Source organism: Myotis nattereri, assembly GCF_964212035.1.
Source record: "Myotis nattereri genome assembly, chromosome: 4".
Lineage (NCBI taxonomy): Eukaryota > Metazoa > Chordata > Mammalia > Chiroptera > Vespertilionidae > Myotis > Myotis nattereri.
In genome coordinates, this window is record NC_138079.1 from 90,396,332 (window position 1) to 90,418,983 (window position 22,652).

The 22,652-nt window shown below is 41.2% G+C and overlaps 1 protein-coding gene across 2 annotated transcripts; it reads left to right on the forward strand.

Annotated features, from left to right (window-relative positions):
- Positions 1-375: 375 nt before the first annotated feature.
- Positions 376-17,777, forward strand: CEP20 (centrosomal protein 20; the record flags this gene model as incomplete). 2 transcript variants are annotated; one of them, XM_081088622.1, is made up of 6 exons in its annotated part: positions 409-436; positions 4,389-4,586; positions 6,714-6,798; positions 9,435-9,571; positions 15,854-15,964; positions 16,496-17,777. In XM_081088622.1, the coding sequence occupies 5 exons, from the start codon at positions 409-411 to the stop codon at positions 15,928-15,930; spliced, it is 525 nt and encodes a 174-aa protein (XP_080944748.1). In that variant the 3' UTR covers positions 15,931-15,964; positions 16,496-17,777. The 2 variants fall into 2 exon arrangements, with proteins under 2 accessions (XP_080944747.1, XP_080944748.1); XM_081088621.1 differs by having other exon boundaries at positions 376-436; positions 15,854-17,777.
- Positions 17,778-22,652: the final 4,875 nt, after the last annotated feature.

The following is a 22,652-nucleotide window of genomic DNA, read 5'->3' on the forward strand; positions in this document are numbered from 1 at the left end:
GATGCTTCTGATGCATGCTCAAGCTTTAAAAGCTCAGGCTCAATACATGGCAACTATTAACAATTAGTACTTGAGGCTGCAGAGACGAGCAGTGGGCAGATCAGGAAAGGCTGACGGGGCTAAAGTTAAGCACTAAGCTACCAGCAACACCCACAGGTAAGGCCTCAGACCTGCCGCAGCCCGCGTTCCCCTTCCCTCCTGCCTCCACCTCCTTCCTCCGCCGCCGAGAGCGCTCGCTGATTGTTGGGGTCTCTGGACAGTCACCGCCCATCCACTCGCGTCAACTGAGAGGGGCGGGGCCGGGCGCGGCGAGAGCGGCGCGTTTATTGGCTGCAGACCGGGGCGGGGCGGGGCGGGGCGGGGCTGCGCGTGCGCAGCGCCGGGACGCGCCCCTGGCGGCCGTTAAAAATGGCGACCGTCACCGAGCTGAAGGCTGGTGAGTGCGAGTGGGGGGCTTGCCAGGTGGAATGCAGCTGGTCCGCAGCCCGTGAAAAGGATGGGTCGAAAGGAGGGCGCGCGGAGAGGAGTCAGCCTTTCCGGGCGGTCTCTCTGCGGCGCCAGGGCCTGCGCAGCCGGCTGCTGTGGTGGCCGCTGTGCTAGGACCCTGGAGGGGACGGATTGCACGGGGCAGTTTTTAGACCGGCTTCGAGCTGGAGCAGGAGTCGCAGAATCTGCAGGTGCCTGGGAGGTCTGCAGTCCTGCGCCTGGGGCCTCTGGCGCCTCTTTCTGGACCCGCCTTGGCGTGGGCCATCCACGCGAGGATAATGTGTACAAGTCTCCACAACCATTCTAGGTGGTAGGCACGACCCCAAGCCATTTCTGCATCCTTGCAAACTGGGAGATGGGGCCCGGTTTTCCATCGGGAAAAACGGGGGGTAGAAAGTTGCCCGGCCTGGTCATTCTGCTGTCTTTGTCGGAAAAGTTCCGCAAAGGCGAGAGTCCTTAGGCTGATAACGTTTGTGCACCGTTAGTTCTGGCGCAGGTCCAGACGCGAGTATTCATGATTATAATTGCCGGCGCTTGAGCCTTTTCCGCCAGGCACGGCCCGGCCCCTGTGCTACGTACTTGATCCCACTGACAACCCCGTGCCCACTTCAGAGATGAGGAAGTTGGGGTGCTGCGAGGTGAAATAGCTTGCCCACCCGAGATGATCCAGCCAGAAGGAGGCGGAGCCTGAGGACAGATAACGCTGCACCGGAGCTCAGGTCTTTTTTTTTTTTTAATATATTTTATTGATTTTTTACAGAGAGGAAGGTAGAGGGATAAAGAGTTAGAAACATCGATGAGAGAGAAACATCGATCAGCTGCTTCCTGCACACTCCCTACTGGGGATGTGCCTGCAACCCAGGTACATGCTCTTGATCGGAATCGAACCTGGGACCCTTCAGTCCGCAGGCCGATGCCCTATCCACTGAACCAAACCAGCCAGGGCAGGAGCTCAGGTCTTGATGGGGCGTGGCACTGCCCCACTCGTGGAACCAGTTCCAGTTTTCAGGGGCCTGAAGTCAGTGATTCTCGGAGCTTTGGCGGGAGGGGCGGCGTCTCTTGGAGATGAATCAGTCGCGGTGGGCATGCCTCTCCCACAAGAACAGCCTTCCCGGAAATCGGTGCGCCCTCTCCCTGGGAAGCAACTCACACAGAATTGCACACAACTTCAGAGGCGTTATGCTTAGGGTTACACACCAGGTTATGAGCCCATTTCTTTCTTCTTTTTTTTAAAATATATTTTATTGATTTTTTACAGGGAGGAAGAGAGAGAGTCAGAAACATCAATGAGAGAGAAACATCGATCAGTTGCCTCCTGCACACTCCCCTGCCCCCACTGGGGATTTGCCCGCAACCAAAGTACATGCCCTTGACCAGAATCGAACCTGGGACCCTTCAGTCCGCAAGCTGATGCTTTATCCACTGAGCCAAACCGGTCAGGGTGAGCCCATTTCTGAAGTGGTTATGGCACAGTGTTTTAAGCACGATGGCAGAGGGAAGGGCAAAATGAAACGGGACCCTAGAAGAACTCTGTCTGTGAGTCGGGAATTGGGGGTGTCCGCACAGAGGCAGGGAGCCCTGTATGGTTTTTTTCTGCATGCCCCAGTTCTGAATATGCTTTGTGTCCGAGAGAAACTCAGTGAAAATGTGTTTGCCAATCACGTATGTTTTATGAGCTGTTGTGTTTTTTTTAAGCATTTTCCCATTTTCCCACCTCACTTGGTTCTGTCTCTGAGAAGCAGAATCTTGTTGGAGAGGCAACTGAGGCCCAGGGAGGCGATCAGCCCCCAAGGTGGTGGTGAGATATGCTAGGTTTCTTAACTCCAGCTTCATTCATTTCTCGGCTGAGTTTGAGGCTGTGCTGTGTGCTTACAGAGTAATTGGGACAAGATCCTCCTTGCCAGTGGAAAAAATATCTCTATGAAACTTCCAAAGATGGAATTAGAGAACAGGGGTTAGGTTACGATCCCAAGAATACGATAAGTTTGTACGTTCCTTTTATGGGTCTATTACAAAGTCTGATTTGGTGATAACTGTATGTACTTAACATGCCTGCACAAAAGTTTGAGAGGATGATTTTAAAATAAGGGTAAGAAAGGTTAAAGTCTAATCTAGATTGTATCTCTTTAATTATATGACCAGGTTTTTAAAAATATATATATTTTTATTGATTTCAGAGAAGAAGGGAGAGGGAGAGAAAGATAGAAACATCAATGATGAGAGGGAATCATTGATTGGCTGCCTCCTGCATGCCCTACATTGGGGATTGAGCCCAAAACCCGGGCCACCCAGGAGTCGAACCCGGGAATCGAACGGTGCCTGGTTCATAGGTCAACGCTCAAACACTGAGCCATGCTGACCAGGCAAGGTTTTTGTTTTGTTGTTGTTGTTTAATATATTTCTTTACTGATTTCAGAGAGGAAGGGAGTGGGAGAGAGAGACAGAAACATCAATGAGAGAATCATTGATAGGCTGTCTCTTGCACGCCCCCTACTGGGGATAGAGCCGGCAACCGGGGCATGTGCCCTTGGTCAGAATTGAACCTGGGACCCTTCAGTCCACAGGCCAATGCTCTATCCACTGAGCCAAACCGGCTAAGGCCAGGCAGGGTTTTTATTGTTATTTATCAAAGCTTAAAAAATACTTATGTTCCTGGGCTCTCTTTATTAATTTTCATTATTGTTTACTTATTTGGTGCCTTTGACAGGGCACAGTACAGTATTAAACTATATTTATTACATCTAGTAGTATACAGCACTGTATTATAATGCTCCTAGGTAGCATTTATTGAGCTCTTACTTTGGTCTAGCCAGGGGTGGGCAAACTTTTTGACTCGAGGGCCACAATGGGTTCTTAAACTGGACCGGAGGGCCGGAACAAAAGCATGGATGGAGTGTTTGTGTGAACTAATATAAATTCAAAGTAAACATCATTACATAAAAGGGTACGGTCTTTTTTTTTTAGTTTTATTCATTTCAGACGGGCCGTAGTTTGCCCACGGCTGGCTAGGCACTGTGGGTGAGATGTGTTGGTGCTCTGGAGTTCTTAGTTAGTTAGCCATTAGGGACAATTTGAAAAAAAAAAAAAGAAGGTTGTAGACCCCTGCAAGTGATGGTGCCAATTCAGCCCTTGCCTTTACTATCCATACTAATATTTATTGCTAAATTTCATTATCACAACTGCTGATATTTGTTTTAATGACCCTTGTTTAACAAGCAGTTAGGTTACATTGAGCATATATAGCCTTGATTTCTCAAGAGGGCAGTGATAAACTCTGTGTTAGACTTCTGACTAGGCTTAAAATTTCAAAATCCTTTTGTTTTAAGGAATTAATGCATAATTGTCTTTAAAAAACAAACAAACAAAAGCCCTAACATAAAACCCACCTTTTCATTTAGAATGAGCCATTCCCCAAGAGTTCTGGATATCAAAGGTTTTTATACAAAAGACAGGGCACATTCCTTCCTTTTATGGAGTGTACTTATAATCTTTAATCATCTTTTTTTCTGGACCAGAGGTTTTTAGGGACACGCAGAACCTGTCTGCAGTGATAAATATTCTAGAAAATATATGAGACACTGGAGGTTAAGTTCAGGTCCCAGTGTGCTGACTATAGTTCTATTCCCCCTTTTTTCCTCAACCAGAAATGTGACAATGTTGGAAGAATAAACTTGAATTTGTTTAAATACATTAAAATAGTACATCATTGCAACTTGGGGACTTTATTTTTTATTACAAACATGGATTGTGATAGCTAATGTGATCATTGTTCAGTTCATCACAGTGTTTAGATTGAAAGCTGTTGTTAGGCCATTTATCTTTTAAATCATTTTCTTTAAAGTAAGCCTAAGAATGACAAAGTTTATTCTATAGTTGAAGCATTAATGTTTTATATTTAACAGTTTTAAAGGACACCTTGGAAAAAAGAGGAGTCTTAGGGCATTTAAAAGCGAGAATTCGAGCCGAAGTTTTCAAAGCCCTAGATGATGAAAGTGAACCCCGACCAACATTGTCTCATGAAAACCTTCTTATTAATGAATTAATCCGGGAGTATTTGGAATTCAACAAATATAAGTATACATCGTCTGTTCTCATAGCAGGTAAGAGGTATCATTAGTCATGTGAGGCAAAATCTTCTTCCCTTCCACCAATTCTAAGTATTTAGCCTGAAAATCTAATTCCATTACAAAACAGCGTCATCTGAGTGACTAGGACAGGGGTGGGCAAACTTTCTGACTCGAGGGCCACAATGGGTTCTTAAACTGGACCGGAGGCCGGAACAAAAGCATGGATGGAGTGTTTGTGTGAACTAATAGAAATTCAAAGTAAACATCATTACATAAAAGGGTACGGTCTTTTTTTTCAATAGTTTTATTCATTTCAAACAGGCCGGATCCGGCCCGCGGGCCGTAGTTTGCCCATGGCTGGACTAGGACATAAAATCATCTGAGTGATTAGGACATATAAACCTACTTTTGCCCCACCCTGTACATAGTTTAATTCCCTTAAGGCAGCGGTTCTCAACCTATGGGTCGAGACCCGTTTGGTGGTCGAACGACCCTTTCACAGGGGTCGCCTAAGACCATCCTGCATATCAGATATTTACATGACGATTCATAACAGTAGCAACATTACAGTTATGAAGTAGCAACAAAAATAATTTTATGGTTGGGTCACAACATGAGGAACTGTATTTAAAGGGCCAGAAGGTTGAGAACCACTGCCTTAAGGGTTTTTGTTTGCCTTTTTTAGAGAGGGAGGAAGGGACATTGATCAATTGCCTCCCAAACATGCTCCAATTGGGGATCAGACCCGAAACCTGGGTATGTGACCTGACCGGGAATCTAACCCACAACCTTTTGGTGTATGAGACGATACTCCAACCAACTGACCCACATTTCCAGAGCTAATTCCCTTAAGGTTTAATCTATGCTTTAAAACTATTTCATGACTTAAAGATGTCCTCATCAAAGAAAAGAACTCATAAAGTAGATTTTTGGAAGAGAGAATGAATTCTTTGTGATGCCAGAACTTTCCATTACAGATCTTTTATTTAATATTAAACACGTCTTAATAAAAACTGATAATTTTTATTGGTTTCAGGGACTTTAATATCAGTATCTCCACTTTCCTCCCTTTGTTATAAATGTTTGGATAATACCATTAATACTCAGAAAAGAAGAACATTATGAAAATACCATTAATTACATGTCTTGGACTTGAGCTTCCCTAGAGTGAAATATAGTGACAATAGTCAAGTTTCATATTAAATGTCTTGGCTTTTTTAAAAAATTGAGATATATACAACATACAATATACTTTACTTTTTTTAGTATAAAGTTCTGTGGATTTTGCCAAGTGCATATAGTTGTGTAACTACCACCACAGTCACAATATAGAACATTTCCATCACCCCCAAAATTTTCTGTGCCCTTTATAGTCAACTTCTTTACCTACTCTTTACCACTAGCAACCACTGACCTGTTGTTATCTCTGCCTATCATTTGCCTTTTCCAGAATGTCCTATAAATAGAACCATATCGGATGTAGACTTTGGAGTTGGCTTCCTTTTCCAGCATAATACTTTTGAGATTCAGCCATGTTGAGTTTTTTCTTTCCCTGAATAACATTCCATTGTGTCAGTTGATGGACATTTGGCAGTTATGAATCTAGCTGTCATAAACATTCACAAAAGCTTTTTGTGTGAACATAGGTGTTACTCTCTGTTGGGTAAAGAGCTAAGAGTGGAATTGCTGGGTTGTATGTTGTAAGTATATGTTTACCTGGATAAGAAACTGTTCAGCAATTTTGCTAGTGCCTGTACCATTTTTGCTCTCCTACCAACAAAGTATGAGGTTTCCAGTTGCCCTATATCCTTGCCAGCATTTAATATTCAGGTTAATTTTATTTTTAGAGTTATTGCCACCAAATGGATATTGGTACTGTCATGTGTTGAATTCATAAAAACAGACTGCTGAAGCCTAGTATTGCAGAAACAGTATTTCCCTAACCAAAAATTAGATTAAAAATGAGTTTAGATGAAATCACCTGTATTAAGCTATATATTTAACAAAATATTTTGAAAGTCATAAAAGCATAAGTTGCATCTGCCATCATTATTTTCCAAAAATCTGAAAAACGTGTATATCTGGTAAGTATGTTTCTTAACAAAATTATGTTTGCTTTTTAGATTGATACTCAGTGTTTTTATGATTTTTTCCCCCTAGAATCTGGTCAACCTGTAGTTCCACTGGACCGGCAGTTTCTCATCCGAGAACTAAATGCATTTGAAGAATCAAAGGATAATACAATGTAAGAACTTACTTTTAAAATAAACTTTCAGATATTGTTGTATTGGAGTCACCATCTCATAGGGAGGTTTTATTTCATTTTAATCCAGCAGGTATTTATTTGGGTCTAGTGTTTGTCTAGCACTGCCCCAAATCCAAGGTATGGAGTAGTAAATGGGTCAGATGAGATCTCTGCTTTCTGGAGCTAAAATTCCCCTGATTTCAGAGGACTGAATAGCCCTACCCCTTCCTAAGGGGCACTCCTCTTGACTTTTTGATCCATCCTTTTTTTCTTCTGATGCTTTTGCTCTATCATTTTCTTCCTCAGATATAACTCATCCTCCCCATAGCTTTCTTCATTTCAATTTAGTAATGTACTCAGATTTCCCCTCTCCAAAAAAAAAAACCTGTCAATGTCCAACCCCAAGCTACTGCTCAATCTCTGTTTTACCACTTAACTTAGGGAAAATCAACCCTCTGCTTATTATCCACTCTGGTCTTCCCTGCATCTTAAATTCTCCCCACACCATTTACAGAAAACTATGCTCTTAAAAAGAAGACCAGCCACTTTCTAGTAGTTTCTTAGTTCTTTTCCCACTTCAGTGTTAATTAAACATTTTCTGGAGGATCCCTGAATGGGGAAAAAAAACGCATATAGGCACCTGGGAACATAGCTCAAAGCAGTCTTTTCCTAGCAAGGAATTGTTCTGAAGTCTTACGTTTTCTCTTCCCAAAAATTCGTTGAATTTTTTCATCCTACTTTATGGTGTAATTGTTTTACCATGAAAATATTTTAAATGGCATACCAATTAAAATGAACTTTCCCACAAATCTTTGTATGAAGTGGCTCCAGGGCCACGTGCCACTTTTATTCTGTGGTTTGTACCAGGTCTCTCCTTGAGTTTCCGCAGCATTTTGTAATGTTGACTTCGCTCTTCCTTAAAACAGTTTTTGTCATAAAAAATGTTTTGTCTTTTGTGATCCTTTACTGTCTTGATTTTCCTGCCTCCCTAATGGTGTTCTCAGTGTCTTTATTGGGTTCCTTTGGGGTTCCTTTAAATTGTGGGCACTCCCCAAGTCTTATCCTTTTCTTCTTGTCCCACTGCCCACTTTTCTAAGTGTTCTTGAGTCTTTAATGATGTCTCCGTGCTGGTGACTCCCAGTGAAGCCACCATGTGTGATAACCTAGTCCCTAACGTGGCAGAGTGCTGTTACCTAAACGAACTTGATTCATTACGAGTGAGTTTAGCCCATACTCAAGGGGGGGGCAGTTAGGCACCACCTTTTGAGGGGAAGGGAATGTCATAATTCTTTAAAAAAATTTTGTTTTATTGCTTAAAGTATTACAAAGAGTATTACATATGTCTCCTTTTTTTCCCGCTCTTGACATTCCCCCGGCCTCCCCTACCCCCCAGTGTCTTGTGTCCATTGGGAATGTCATAATTTAAACCATCACACCTACTAATAAGTAAATAGATATCTAAAAAAACTCAAACCATTAAATTTTGTTTTCAATTATGAGATTGGAAATGAAGGAAAACATTTGTTGTACCTCTATTGTCAGCAGGGCAGCTTCTGTTTGTGCAAGAGGACGAATATAAATCCCAGGCAGCATATTGAAAAGTGTATGGGACTTGGGGTTCAGGTATAAAGGTTGTTTATTTATTAGCTGAGGGATTTCTAGAAAATTCATTTTGAGCTGTGGTTTTCTCATAAGTTGGGTATGATGATTATGACATCACAAGGTGAGGGTAAACTGAAAAGAGGCAGAAGTGTTTTGTAAACTCAAGTATTTTTTTAAATATTAGCTCTTACCCAACTCCCACATAGCTGACATTTACATATCGTTTACTATGTGCTAGGCACAGTTCTAAACACTTGACATTTATTGACTCATTTGGTCCATAATAACCCTATGAGGTAGGGTTTACACTTACCCTAACTTACAGAGAAGGAAACATTCATGAGGCTGGGACATTAAGAATCTTGCTGCCTGACTGGTGTGGCTTAGTGGTTGAGCGTCAGCCTATGAACCAGGAGGTCGCAGTTCAATTCCCAGTCAGGGCACATGCCTGGGTTGCAGGCTCCATCCCCAGGAGAGGTTGTGCAGGAGGCAGCCAATCGACGATTCTCTCTCATCATTGATGTTTCTATCTTTCTCTCCCTCTTCCTTCTCTGAAATCAATTAAAAAAATCTTGCTGAGATCAAATGGCAAAGGCAGTTTAAAACCAGGCAGTGTGTCTCTTGGGACATAAGACCTTCTCTAGGCAAGGATTATTAATGCAATAAGTGTTTATTGAATACCTATTGTGTATTGGTCAGTATTAGGTACTGAAAAATTTTATGCTGGATTTTGGAGTTTACAAGCCGAATTCCTCCTGTGTATTGATTGAAATTGTATTTCAGTTTAGATGCGATTTGAGGTGTTAACATTTTTTCCCTGGGTTTTAAAATCATCTTTAGAGTAAAATAGTACTTTTAAATTTAAAAAAGGATGAACAGTTTACAATTTGTATAATACCCATGCAACCTTATTTTATAAGTCTAGTGAATTACTTGGCTGTTTTAGTGTCAGAGGCTACCTTTTAAAGCATAGATGTTTTAAGCTTTTCCTATTCATGCAAATTTAATTGATTTTGGCTTTCTTCCTGCTATAGACCTCTTTTATATGGGATTTTAGCTCACTTCTTGCATGGAACTAAGGATGGCATCCAGCATACATTCCTGAAAGGATCTTCACTTCAGCCTCTAAACGCAAATCCTGGTAGACAACCTAGTGGAAGAGAGCAAATGGGTATGAGCTTTCTGAGATTTATCATTTAGCTGTTAGCAAGGATATTGCCTTCTTATATATTTTTATCTTTGGAATAGATTTTCCCAAGCTTTTGAGTCATAGTTTAATTTCACTTATATCTAATATGGTTTTAACCCATGTTGTTTATCCTCCAAAAAAAACCAAAAAGTTTTTTGGAAAGAGAATCTTGGGGGAAGGCGGGTGGACGACTGGACAAAGTTTTTAGGTATAATTTCTCTATAGAATTTCATATAAATTTGTACTTTCTAGAGCAGCTTAGTTCTTAGCATACTGAATAAATAGCTTCCTATAGAATCATCATGTGTTTTCCCACCTAAGACTAAAAAGAGGCAAACATGTTGAGTACAGATAGAGAAGGCACAGGTTTACTATGTGTCCTTTGCATTTTCAGGATACTTTTTGTTGTGGTACAGTGGTAGGTATCTACAAATAAAATCTGAGGAGAATAGCCCATATTCTTTCAGGATGCACACTCTTTAAATGAGCTTGTTTTTTTATTAAATCAGCAGTAGGACCTCAGTTTGATAATCTGAACTAAATGGTTTAGAGCTCACTGTTGCACTGTGGCTTACTGAGAGAGAAAGTTGATTTCTATTTTTAAAAAGGTCAGGTGGGCCTGACCAGTACTGCTCAGTGGTTGAGTGTTGACCCATGAATCAGGAGGTCACAGTTCTATTCCTGGTCAGGGCGCATGCCTGGTCAGGGCACATGCCCTCAATTCCTAGTAGGGGGCATGCAGGAAGCAGCCAATCAGTAATTCTTTCTCATCATTAATGTTTCTGTCTCTCTCTTCCTCTACCTTCTTCTCTCTAAAACCAATACAAACATTAAAAAACAAATTAAAAAATAAAGGTCAGGTGGGTTTCAGACAGCTGATTATCAAGACAAATATAAATATTGAATGTTGAAATAAACTTTTAGTAAACATTTTAGATGTGGATTGCCTTTTGTTGTTTTCCTAAACTTCTATGAGCAATATTGATTATCTATATCTATCTATCTATCTATCTATATACTAGAGGCCCGGTGCACAAAAATTTGTGCACTCAGGGGCGTCTCTCAGCCCAGCCTACACACCAAGGGAGCCCTTGGGTAGGGTCCAGTCTGATTGCAGCATGGCTCCGGCTTCCCAGAGCCTGCGGGCGGGGGGGAGGGACCAAGAGGCCAGTCCAACAGCAGCATGGCTCTGGTTCCCCAGAGCCTATGGGAGGGGGGAGGGACCAAGAGGCCAGTCTGAGGCAGCATGGCTCTGGTTCCACAAAGCCTGGGGGCACGGGGTAGGGACCAAGATTCCCAGATCGCAGCATGGCTCTGGTTCCCCGGAGCCTGTGGGGGAGGAGAGGGACCCAAAGGCCAATCTGATGGCAGCATGGCTCCATCCCCACAGCTCCCTCCCACCACTGTGCCGCAGGTGGCCGGGACCCAGACTGACGCCCACCACGCCAGCCAGGACCCAGACCAACTCCCGAGCGCTGACCGAAACCCAGACTCAATCCAGTCGCAGCAGCCAGGACCCTAGTCGCTGTTCAGTCATCCGTCTGGTTGTTTAGGTCGTGACTGCCCCTGGCTTTTTATGTATTAGGATATATAAAACTCAAAGCAACCAGTCGACCAATCGACCATTTGACCGGTCACTATGACATGCACTGACCACCAGGGGGCAGATGCTCAATGCAGGAGCTGCCCCCTGTTGGTCAGTGCAGTCCCACAGCAGAAGCACCGTTCAGCTGACTGCTGGGCGCCAGACGCTGGACTCATGGCTACAGCCTTTCCCGCCTTCGCACAGTGCTACCGGTTGCTGCGGCAGGCACAGTGAGGCCAGGATGAGTGGGAGCAGCACAGCACCTGGCCAGGGCTCGGGCTCCTCCCCAGCCGCCTGCCACTTTGCGCACTACTACATCCCTCATACCAGCAGTCCAACATCCCCTGAGGGGTCCCAGATTGCGAGAGGGCACAGGCTAGGCTGAGGGACCCCACCCGTGCACGAGTCTGTGCACCGGGCCTCTAGTGTTAAATATTAGCTTAAGATGTGAAAGCTGGTGGCCTTTTTGAGGTTATTTCTGACTTCACTAGGACTTATTTTTCTATATATCTTAGATTTCTGAGCTGATGGAACATTGGAAAAGAAATCATTCCCAGCTACTAATTTATATTAGAGAAAACCAAGACTAAGAGGTGAATGACTCGTTTGATGCCTGTAGCTGATCATTTTTAGCAGCATCAGCACCTCTGATTGCCATTCCTGTACACTTCATCATTTAAAGAACATGGGGTTTTCCTAGCTCCCTTTTCAGGGATTGGATAAGGAACTGCTTTTTAGCAGGTACTTAAAAACCAAAACAAAACACCAGCACATGAGTAAATCTCTAAACATTCAAATAATATAACTTAACATGCCCTTTCATCTCTTCCCTCCTGCCTCTCCCTAACTCCCCAATTACCCTCCCTTCTATAGAAGTTAACTCCATTAGCAACTTGGTGGGTGTCCTTCAGGACTCATTTCTGTGTATTCAAGTACTACTGATATGCACTAAAATTGGAACAATACAGAGAGGAGTAGCATGGCTCCTGTGCAAGGATGACACGCAAATTCGTGAAACGTTAACATATCTTTGTTATCCTTTAATATGAGAGAGAAATAAAGGCTTTTCCAGACAAACAAAAGCTGAGGGAGTTTATCATCACAAGACCTGTGTGACAAGAAATGAAAGGAATTCTTTCTTCTACATGAAACAGAAAGATAAAAGTATACAAAATTTTGAGTAAGATGACAAACAGAAGCAGGAAATTGCAACTCTATTTCAGAATAGGGTATTAAACACTTAATTATAACATAAAGGTTAAAGGGGGAAGGCATTATTTTTAAAAGCCCTTTGTGCTCTGTAGTTTCCCTGCTGCTCTGTTCCAAACCTCCCTCCTTCGGTTGTATATAAAAACAATGTTACTAACAGTTAATATTACGAGAATTTTACACAACTTCCAAATAGCAGCATCAAAGGAAAACAGGCACTGGATAGAAAATCTGCAGGAATAGGCAAGGAATTGATATCTTGTGTATGGGAGGAGATATACGTGGTTAGAGACAGGAGTAAAGAAATTCACATTTGTAACCCTTTTATTTTCCTTTTGAAATGTGAGCCATGCATTACCACATTAGTATTTAAAAAATAGTTAAACTTTTAAAATACAGGAGTGGGCAAAAGTAGGTAAGAACTCTGTGCCAAAGTGTGTTTGAGTATAACAAGTAGACTGACTACAAGAATGTGTAAATGATGAAGGCTGGCAATTTCAGCACCTACAAGATTGTTCCTAAGTGCACTGTGCCATCATAACATTCTTTTGAGTTAAGAAAGCTATGCAATAATCATAACCTGCATGTCTTTTTCCATATGAACATGTAAACCTACTTTTGCCAACCCCTATATGCATTGTTAACTATGTATATTATTCTATAATTTGCATTTTTGTCAATATATGTAGATCTACTTCCCCTCATTTTTAACTTTTTGTAGTAGTCCATAGTGTGGCTAATCACTCTTTACTGATGTACTTTTACTGTTTTTTATTTTTTGCTTTTACAGTATTGCGGTGTAGCATTCTTTCTTTCTTCACACAGGTATTTCTCATCTGGATACCTAGAAGTAGAATTGCTGGTTCAAAGCATATGTGCCTTAAAAATAATCTAATATTGTCTGATTTTCCTCCAAAAAGGCTTTAACAGTTTATGCTCACCAAGAATAAATAACAATACTAGTTTCTCAGTTTCACTGTTACCAGTGGATATTGTACACATTAACACTTGTTACCACAGCAAGCCCATGACATTTGTATTTTCAGTCCAATGAGGAAAAATAGCCTCTTGAGAAATAACTTTTGTGATTTGTAAGCTTTTTATAATTATTCTCTTTAATATGGCTAATGACTAATAAGAAAGTTAGAAGTAGAGTATTTCTTACCTAAGTTCTCCTGAGATGAAGGTCGTGGATTAACTACTGGTAGCCTATACACAGTGGCTAGGGTGGGTTGGGGAGGGGTCCTTTCTGTATAAAGTGCCAGAGACATCAGAGTCAAGTTCTAGTCAGTGAAGCTTTGGTGCCTGTCCTGTGGAACGCTCTGTGGAAGACTCAGAAATGAGGATGACTGTTGAACCAATAGAATAGTGAATTTGCTAATTATTTTTCTTGATCACGAAAAATTTTCTTAGCCTCTTTATGTAATGACTTGTGAATTGTCAGCCAAAACTGCATTATGTAGCCCTGGCCAGTGTGGCTCAGTTGGTTGGAGCATCATCCCATGCACCTGAAGGGCACATGCCTGGGTTGTGGGTTTGATCTCGGGTCAGGCATGTAGGAGGGGCAATCTTTCTCACCTCTCTCTTGCTCTCTCTTCCTCTCTCTCTTAAATTAATTAATAAAAAAACACCCACAATACTGCATTATGTTTCAGTAACGTTTAAGCATTCCATTTCTTTTCTCAACTCTAGATTATTGTTTAAAGGATACATGTTTTATTTTACAACATGGACAAGATTATGAAGATGTTAAAATACTTATTCTTCAGATTACAATACCTTATCTTTTTACAAGTTCATCCAGTTGAAATGTAAAACAGTAAACTTAAATTCTCTTTTATTTGAAAATAAGTCAAAGCATGCCAGCATGAAAGTACTTCTTTTATCAAAGCTTTCAAAGTGCTGAAAAAAACGAAGAGGATGTATATAGACACACTTACCTTTGAAATAGTGCTGTTGATATTAATACTTGTCATATTGGAGGCAAAGTAGTAGTTGTTGCTGTACATAAAAACCAGATCCTTTATAATCTGTAAAGTCATTAGCAACGCAGCTTTATACACGTCTATGAAGAAGCACATGAAAAACATACTTCATTTTTTAATAATGCTTTTATAGAAAACCAAAAAGCGTATGTCCTAAAGATAGTATTAATTTTGTTTAGTCCAATAAAGTTGCCTAAAATTGAAGGAGATTGTTTTCTATCTGAGATCCAGATCTGTAGTAGCATTTACATTATTTCTAAGAGTGATCAGCTGTGGACTAATAAGACTGTGTGTACAATCAAATTGTCTTTAGAATTAGAATAATCTAATATATGTTTTTGGTGCTAAAATTGCATGTTTCTAACAACTTGTCTAAATTTGTATTTTCTCATGTAATCAGAATTAATCAAAATATTTCAGAATATCTGTTTAAAAAGGTTATATTTTTTCTGTTGTAAATCGTATTTGATGAATTGGTGGGGGGAGGTGTCACATTTTCCTAGGGATTTCGTTTGTGCATTGTGTTTTTGTCTACATTGGGTATTAAGTTTTAATTTATGTTATTTATTTATCTTTTAAAATATATTTTTATTGATTTCAGAGAGGAAGGGGAGGAAGAGAGAGATAGAAACATCAATGATGGGAGAGAATCATTGATTGGCTGCCTTCTGCACGCCTCCCACTGGGGATTGAGCCTGCAACTGGGAACCGGGCATGTGCCCTTGACCGGAATCAAACCCAGGACCTTTCAGTCCCAGGCGGATGCTCTATCCACTGAGCCAAACTGGCTACGGTGATTGGGTTTTAAGTTTTTTAGGTTCTTTTAATCTAGAACACTTCTGCCCCCCCCCCCCCCCCCCCCCGACAAAAGAAACTGAGCAGTGACTAGAGCCTCTTCTTCACTATGGCGGGAGCACAGTGGGTGCTCGTAGAGGCTCTGGGCTCCTCTGAACTCTCATGGAACTTTATTGTTTTGGTTTTGGCTGAAGAACTTTTTCTACAAATTCTTGGATAGTCTTCTGATGTGCGTAGGAAAATGTAACTTGTGCTAGTTTTCTTCTTGTCACAAGAGGGTGCTGCTGGGAGACATGCCTATTTGAAGAAAGGTGGTTTTTCATTTTGATTGAAGAGCTTTACCATCCCTCAGAATGCTAAACACCCTGGCCTTTCCTGTGAATTCTGTTCCTTACATATAACATAAGAGAAGTTTGTAGCTACTTACCATGGGTTTACTCCAGGGGGTACTCTATTCACTTTTTAAAAAAGTTAAGAAGCTTTTTTGAATAATTAGAGTTCCTAGTTCAAAACATTTCTGATTTTTTTCAATAGTGTTTAAAAGGTTGTATTTTTTTTTCATTGTCCTAAGCTGTCCAAAGAATGCATACAAGTTTAAATATATAACTTCCTAAAATATATGTAGCTGTGTCTGCCTACAGCTTATGTTAACTTGGGATAAGCATTGACACTCATTTCTGTTAATTTCAGATGACCATCTAATAAAAGAGAAGGGGAAAAATACTAATACTGAAGATCTTCATATTTCTCAAAACGTGAAGAGATGACATTTCCATTTGGGGCATCTTTTATCTTAAAATTGTATGTATTAAATCACTTATTTATTTTCTCATTGCCAAAATGCATCACTAATATTTGTACTTTGTAGAAATTTGAGTTTCTGCAAAACACTTAGTCTTTCATGCTTTACTGTATTTGTGAATAAAAGCTAACTCTGTCATCAAGGCTATTGGATTTGACTTGAAAGAAAATGTACTGTTTTTAGGATATATTTGAAAGGTTCTTAGATGTAAGAAATGAAAGGGAGAAATGAATGTTAGTACCCTATACATTCTTCTAAAAAACAAAAACCAGGTATTTATAGCCATATCATCTGCTCTTTAGCATGTACATTAATTACATTTCCTTCAGGCTGGAATTATGTGGGTTTATAGAAAAAAAAATTTAAGAAAAGAGCACTAAAGTCAAGAAAAAAAACTAATTTTTATAAAGTTTGATTTTTTTTGATTAGCTGTTTTTCAAATAGCTATTTATAATTAGATTAAAATATCAGAATTGCTATCTAAAATTGAACTTTTAAACTAGGTAACAATGTACTTTTTCTTTCCTTAGATCATTTTGGCTTCTACTGGAAGATTTAATTAAAATCTAGAGGGGGAACTAATTCTTTTAATTTTGCTGTAAGTAAAACAAAGAGTTTATTTGATTACATGAAGAATGTGGAATCAGCATGAAGAGACAGGCTTTAGGAGAAAACCAGAAAGTACCTTTTAAAAGATGGCATTGTCTAACCTCCATGTGGCCTTCAGTTGTGCAATTATAAGATGAGCTATGAAAGGGCCAACCCCTAATTATTTGGGCTCTGAAAGTCTTATTAAATGTCAATTTTTATTCTTCGGATAGAAAAACAGTAAGAGCTATCCTAGTGCTATCTCTAAAATGCTGCTTTGATATTTATTAAGATATTTTTATAATGTGGAATCTACAGATTGATTTCACTGAAATCTGTTACAGTAGACAGCACCTGACTGGCAAAAGTCATTGATACATTCAGAGCACAACTGCATTGGCGCTGTATACTGACAACATTTAGCTTAAACGTCTCCCACAGGGAAAGTGATAAGGGCTTAATTGGCAAAATTGGCCTCTGGAAATTATTGAAATGTCATAATATATTTGGTACTAGTCAGTGTTTAGTCCTTACAGATTAACCAGGAATTTTTATCTGAATACAGAAAATTATTAAAGAAATCCCCTTAAACTATACAAGTCAAAGGATTTTAAGAATCCCTATTGGTGGCCTAAAGTTACATATATAGGTGTAGAAATACTGTAAGGTCATTTCAATTTTTTAAACATATGTTTTTATTGATTTTTAGTTAGAGGGGAAGGGAGAGAGAGAGAAAGATAGAAACATCGATGAGAGAAAAACATCTATCAGCTGCCTTCCGCACACCCCCCTACCGGGGATTGAGCCTCCAACCTGGGCATGTGACCTGATTGGAAGTGTGACCTCCTGGTTCATGGGTCGATGCTCAATCCATCGAGACACACCAGCCGGGCTCATTTCCATTTTTTTAGTGAAATCTGTAGTATCTGATTATAATTGTGAATTATAATGTATGTGGGACTATAAATATCTGAATTTTTCTCAGAGGATTTGGTTTACATACAAAGATGTTAGAAGAGACACTAAGTTTATCTCAGGAATTGCAATCATCATAAAGAACTAGATTAAGAAAAAATGCTGGAGTTTAGCATTTTAGATACTGATGTAAAATTATCAAAATAGAAGCTAAATGGAATTGTCACATGTAGTTCATTGTGTATTTATATGCATTATTCTGTAACTTGTTTGTACCTAGGCAACTTTTATACTTTCGATGTATCATTTAATAAAAAAAAAAAAAAATTAAACAACTCACATGTGTGCAAAGGGTGTTTGTGTGACTGTTCTGTCACCAGAGATGTAGACCAGAACCTGGCGAAGGCTCTCCAGGCCTTCCTTTGGGATCTCCAGCAACCTGGTGTTAGCAGATGGAGGGCAAGGTTGACGATATACGTGCACTTGGCACCAGCCTTCTCACCTTGGAACAATACCTCTTCATTGGTGGCAGTGGTGGGGGGATAAACCAGTATTACATGAAATGTTAAGAGTATTATTTAAAAAGAAGAAAAGATTAAAAATATGAACAATAAAATGGCAATAAATACGTATCTATGAACAATTGAATCTACAAACAAAATGAACAAGCAGAACAGACGCATAGATACAGAGAACTTTTTGTTGGTTGCCAGATGGGAAGTGGGATAGGGGGACTGGGCAAAACAGGTGAAGGGATTAAGAAGTACATATTGGTTGTTACAGAATAGTCACGGGGATGTAAAGAACAGCATAGGGAATATGTATATAGTCAATATTCTGTTAACTAGGCATGGTGTTGGATGGGTATGAGATTTATTGAGATGATCACATATTGTTATATAATATCTGGTCACTGGGGTGTACAAAAATAATAAATAAATACAAATAAGTAAAATAGCCAGTAAATGGCGGGGCCATGCATGATTTTGTTTAGTATTACATTTTTATGTTTGGAAAAGAAAAAAACACCTATTTTCAAAATACTATGAGATTTTATGATTATCCACAAAGGAGGATCTTGAGCTAAGAAAATCTGCTCTAGAAATTTCTGTACTCAGGATTTTTAACACTGTCAACTAATTTATAATCCAGTAATTTAAAAAGATAAATGGGCTGAGACATTTAAAATATAAAGGAAAGACAAATATAAATACAGAGGACCCATCAAATTGTTCTCAAACTAAATTAGTACATCATTGTTGGGGGTTCCCGTGGGATTGTTGGGAGTCGTTATCTTCCAGAAATGTAGGCGAAACGTTGGATTTACACAAAAATAGTATGCAGATTGGGACTAAAGAGGGATTTAGGAAAAGGGGAAATTTAAAACTTGGGCAATCAAAGCAGGAGCCGAGTGGCTTTTGAAGATGATAAATTAAGCTTAGCGTATATGTTTGCATAGAATAAACTAATAGGTTTATAATTATGTGCAAGAACATATTTGTATATGACTCACATGCCTGTATGATTATGTAAAATCTGATGTGTTCTTTTAACCTAAAGCCAAGTATACATGAAGGATTAATATTTGTGAGACTATGCCTTTAAAGGCATTTGGGACAATGCTTCCCAGCCACTTGGTATTTTATTTTTGTAATAACTTCTGCAAGGATTGCATGGCCTTCTTTAAATTATTTTTAAAATGAAAGAGGTAAAACTACCTTTTTTTTAAAAAAAAAATACTTTTTTAGAGCAGTTTTAGATTCACAGCAAAATTGAGAGGAAGATAGAGATTTCCCATATACCTGGATTCCCTCCCTCCCCCAACATGTATAGCTTCCCCCATCAACATCCTCTACCAGAAGGGTATATTTCTTACAATTATTAACTTACATTGACACATCATTATTACCCGAAGTCTATAGTTTACATCAGTGTTCACTCGTGGTGGTGTACATTTTATGGGTTTGAACAAATGTATAATGCCATGTATCAACCATTATGAGTAATTTCATTGTCCTAAACATCTCTTCGTTCTGCTTATTCATCCTTCCTTCCCCTCCAACCCCTGACAACCATTGATCTTTTAATGGTCTCCATAGTTTTGCCTTTTCTAGAATGTCAGATGTTTGAAATCATACAATATGGAGCCTTTTCGGACTGGCTTCTTTCACATAATCCTATGCATTTAAGATCCCTCCATGTCTTTCCATGGTTCGATAGCTCATTTATTTTTAGTGCCAAATGACATTCCATCACCTGAATGTACCACAGTTTATCCATTCACCCACTGAAGGACATCTTGATTGTTTCCAAGTTTGGGCAATTGCGAAGAAAGCTGCTGTTAACCTATGTGTGCAGGTTTAAATATGGGCATGTCTCCAACTCGTTTGGATAAATTCTAAGGAACATAATTTGCTGGGTCATATGGTAAGACTATCTTGAGTTTTGTAAGGAACTGTAAAACTACTTGTATTGAGAATCTTAGGACCCTTCCTGATAGAGGTAGAGAAGTATCTGGAGTTACTAGGACACCAGCATCGGAAGTTGGTGAGGAAGGAAAGAGCATTGCAGGTTACTGGGTGAGGTAGCCTTGTACCTGGAGAAGCGTGGGGGCTGTCGTGGGTGAAACAGAAGTGCTTTTGTGCAAGAGAGAAGAAGCTGACCAGTTCTCCTGGTGAGGAATGAGGCCCCTTTATGCACAGGGAGGCAGAGTTGTGTGTAGATCTTGAGCTGGATGACTTGAGGGCTGATACACTTTCAAATGATTACATTGTGAAGCACGTGCAGGAGTAAACCATGCTTGGACCCAATCTTTGAAAATATTAAAAACTAGAGGGGATGATACTTTGAAGCTTTTTTAAGCCAGTGGCAAATACAAAGCTATTTGGTAAAAAGAATCCAGGAGAAAAATTTCTCCTCTGCCATCTTGTTTCCTGAGTTCATGGGAAGTCCCAGGACATGGCACCTCACAGAAAAGACACGCCAGGGAACCGTACTTGACAGTTCTTGGCTGAAATAACGTTTTAGAAAAGATACCTTTTTTTGTTTCCCTCTATCTTAACTGGATTTTTGAGCTATGAGAAATAAAATGGAGGTATCTGATTTATATTATTATTATAAAAATGCACTTTAAAAAAATCCTCACCTGAGGATATGTTCATTGATTTTTAGAGAGGAGGCGGGAGAGAGAAATATCAACGTGAGAGAGACGCTGATCAGTTGCCTCCTGTACTCGCCCCCGCTGGGGGTGAAACCTGCAACCTAGGTATGTGCTCTGACTGGGAATTGAACTCAAAACCCTTTGGTGTATGGGACGACGCTCCAACCAACTGTTAGGCCAGGGATAACAATGCACTTTTGAAAATCCAAACGTCTGAGCTGCTGCGTTGGACAGATACTTATTGAATGACTGTTCCTGAGTACCTGTAGCATTTCCCAGAAAACAGGCTCAGAGAGGTTCACTGACCATCCTGAAGTTGCCTGGCTGGTGGTTAGCAGATCATGAGTTAAAAACCTCAGACTTTGCATCAGGCAGATGGGGTTTGAATTCCTGCTCCACCACTAACTAGCTGTGCTGCCTTAGCTGGTTAAATCACCAAACCTGGTTTCTCAACAGCAAAATAGGAGTGTGGGGGATTTTTTAAAGTACCTACTTGATAGGGTTGTTATAGAGACTAAGTGCGATAATGCAGTAGAATTCAGTGTTTGGTTACCAATTTCTTTAAGGAATCAAATGCAATCCCTTTGAAATGCCTCTGGGAAAAATGCCACTTCATACCATGAGGCCAGCAAGTTTGATTCTGACAGCCTGCTCTGGACTATCTTTGCAAACAGGGGAGGGTAGTGATCAACTTAGTTCCCCCTTCCTTTCTTCTCTGCTCCCAGCATTTCTGTGCTCACGCAGGGACAGTTTCCATTCCTTTTACAGCCTAGACATTAAAAAGCACGTGGGGAAGCAGCCCATTCATCATTTTCTGAAGAACTTTATCCCTCACTTCCCCAGCCAGCTGAATACTGCCTCTGTCTTGCCTCTTTGATTTGGGCCCATTTGTGGGCAGGGGACTGGGCTTGGGTGTTTTGGGGGGTGAAGACCAGGGGAGCTGGATGCTGGCAGGATGAGGAAGGGACCAAGAGGGACTGGAAGCCTGTAGGCAAACACTGGGGCAGGACAGGCTCTCACTCATGTCCCCAAGGCCTGGTGCCACTCTACTTGGTTTCAGGTTTGTTGAGAATAATAGCAACTAACAGGAAGCAATGTAATGTGTTCATTTTACCTGGTCATCTCAAGGACTGTTTACAAATAGCCAGGAATAGCTGATGTCCTTCCCATTTTACAGGTAGGGAAACAGACACAGGGTTCAAGTTCCTTGCTGGAGTCGCGCTAGAAATTGGCACTGGCAGATTCAAACTCAACTCTTCTGGGCAGTTCCCTTTAGAATCTCTCTGGAGGTGAATCATGGCAATCGTGGGCTCCAGTCCCAGTGAGAGCTGCGTCACTCCTCTGGGATCTCAGTTTTCTCACCTGCAAAATGGGGGCATTAATAAAGCTCCCTCCCCCCCCTCCCCCCCATTACCTGACCTGTTTAGCTGGGGAGGTTTTGTGGAATAAGACGGGGCATATGCCAAGCACAGAGCCTTCGAAAGGGTCTTCAACTCCTTTAACCCTCTCCCCAATCCCTCTGGCTGGAAGTAGCTGGGACCCGCGTGGGACTGGGGCTCTGCGTCAGGGAGACGGGTCTCCTTCCCACCCCGCCAAGCGCTGCCAGGAGGTCTTGAGTGTGTTGCGGGGTGCGTACCAGGTGAGCTTGATGGAGAGGATGGGGACGGGACCCAGAGGGTCTGCGATGCAGAACTCTCAGAACTCTCACGCGCGGCCCCTCCCGCGCGACCCGCCGCTCCGGAGGCCGCTCGGCACCATATTTAGTCAGGGGGAGCGGGCAGCCCCGGGCTGGTATGCGGCGCTGGGAATTCCGCAGGAAGGAGCCCGCGCCTGCCCTTTTTGGGTTGTCTCCCGCCCGGCGCCCCCCGCCCGCCCGCCGCCGCACTCACTCGGGGAGGGAGGACCAGCTGGACCGGGAACCTCGGAGTCCGTGCCGAGCGGGGAGCGGGGCGACCGGGCTGCCCGCGGGTCCCCGGCCTGGCGCGGGGCCAGCCCACCGCCTGGGCTTCCTTTTATGGCCTGTG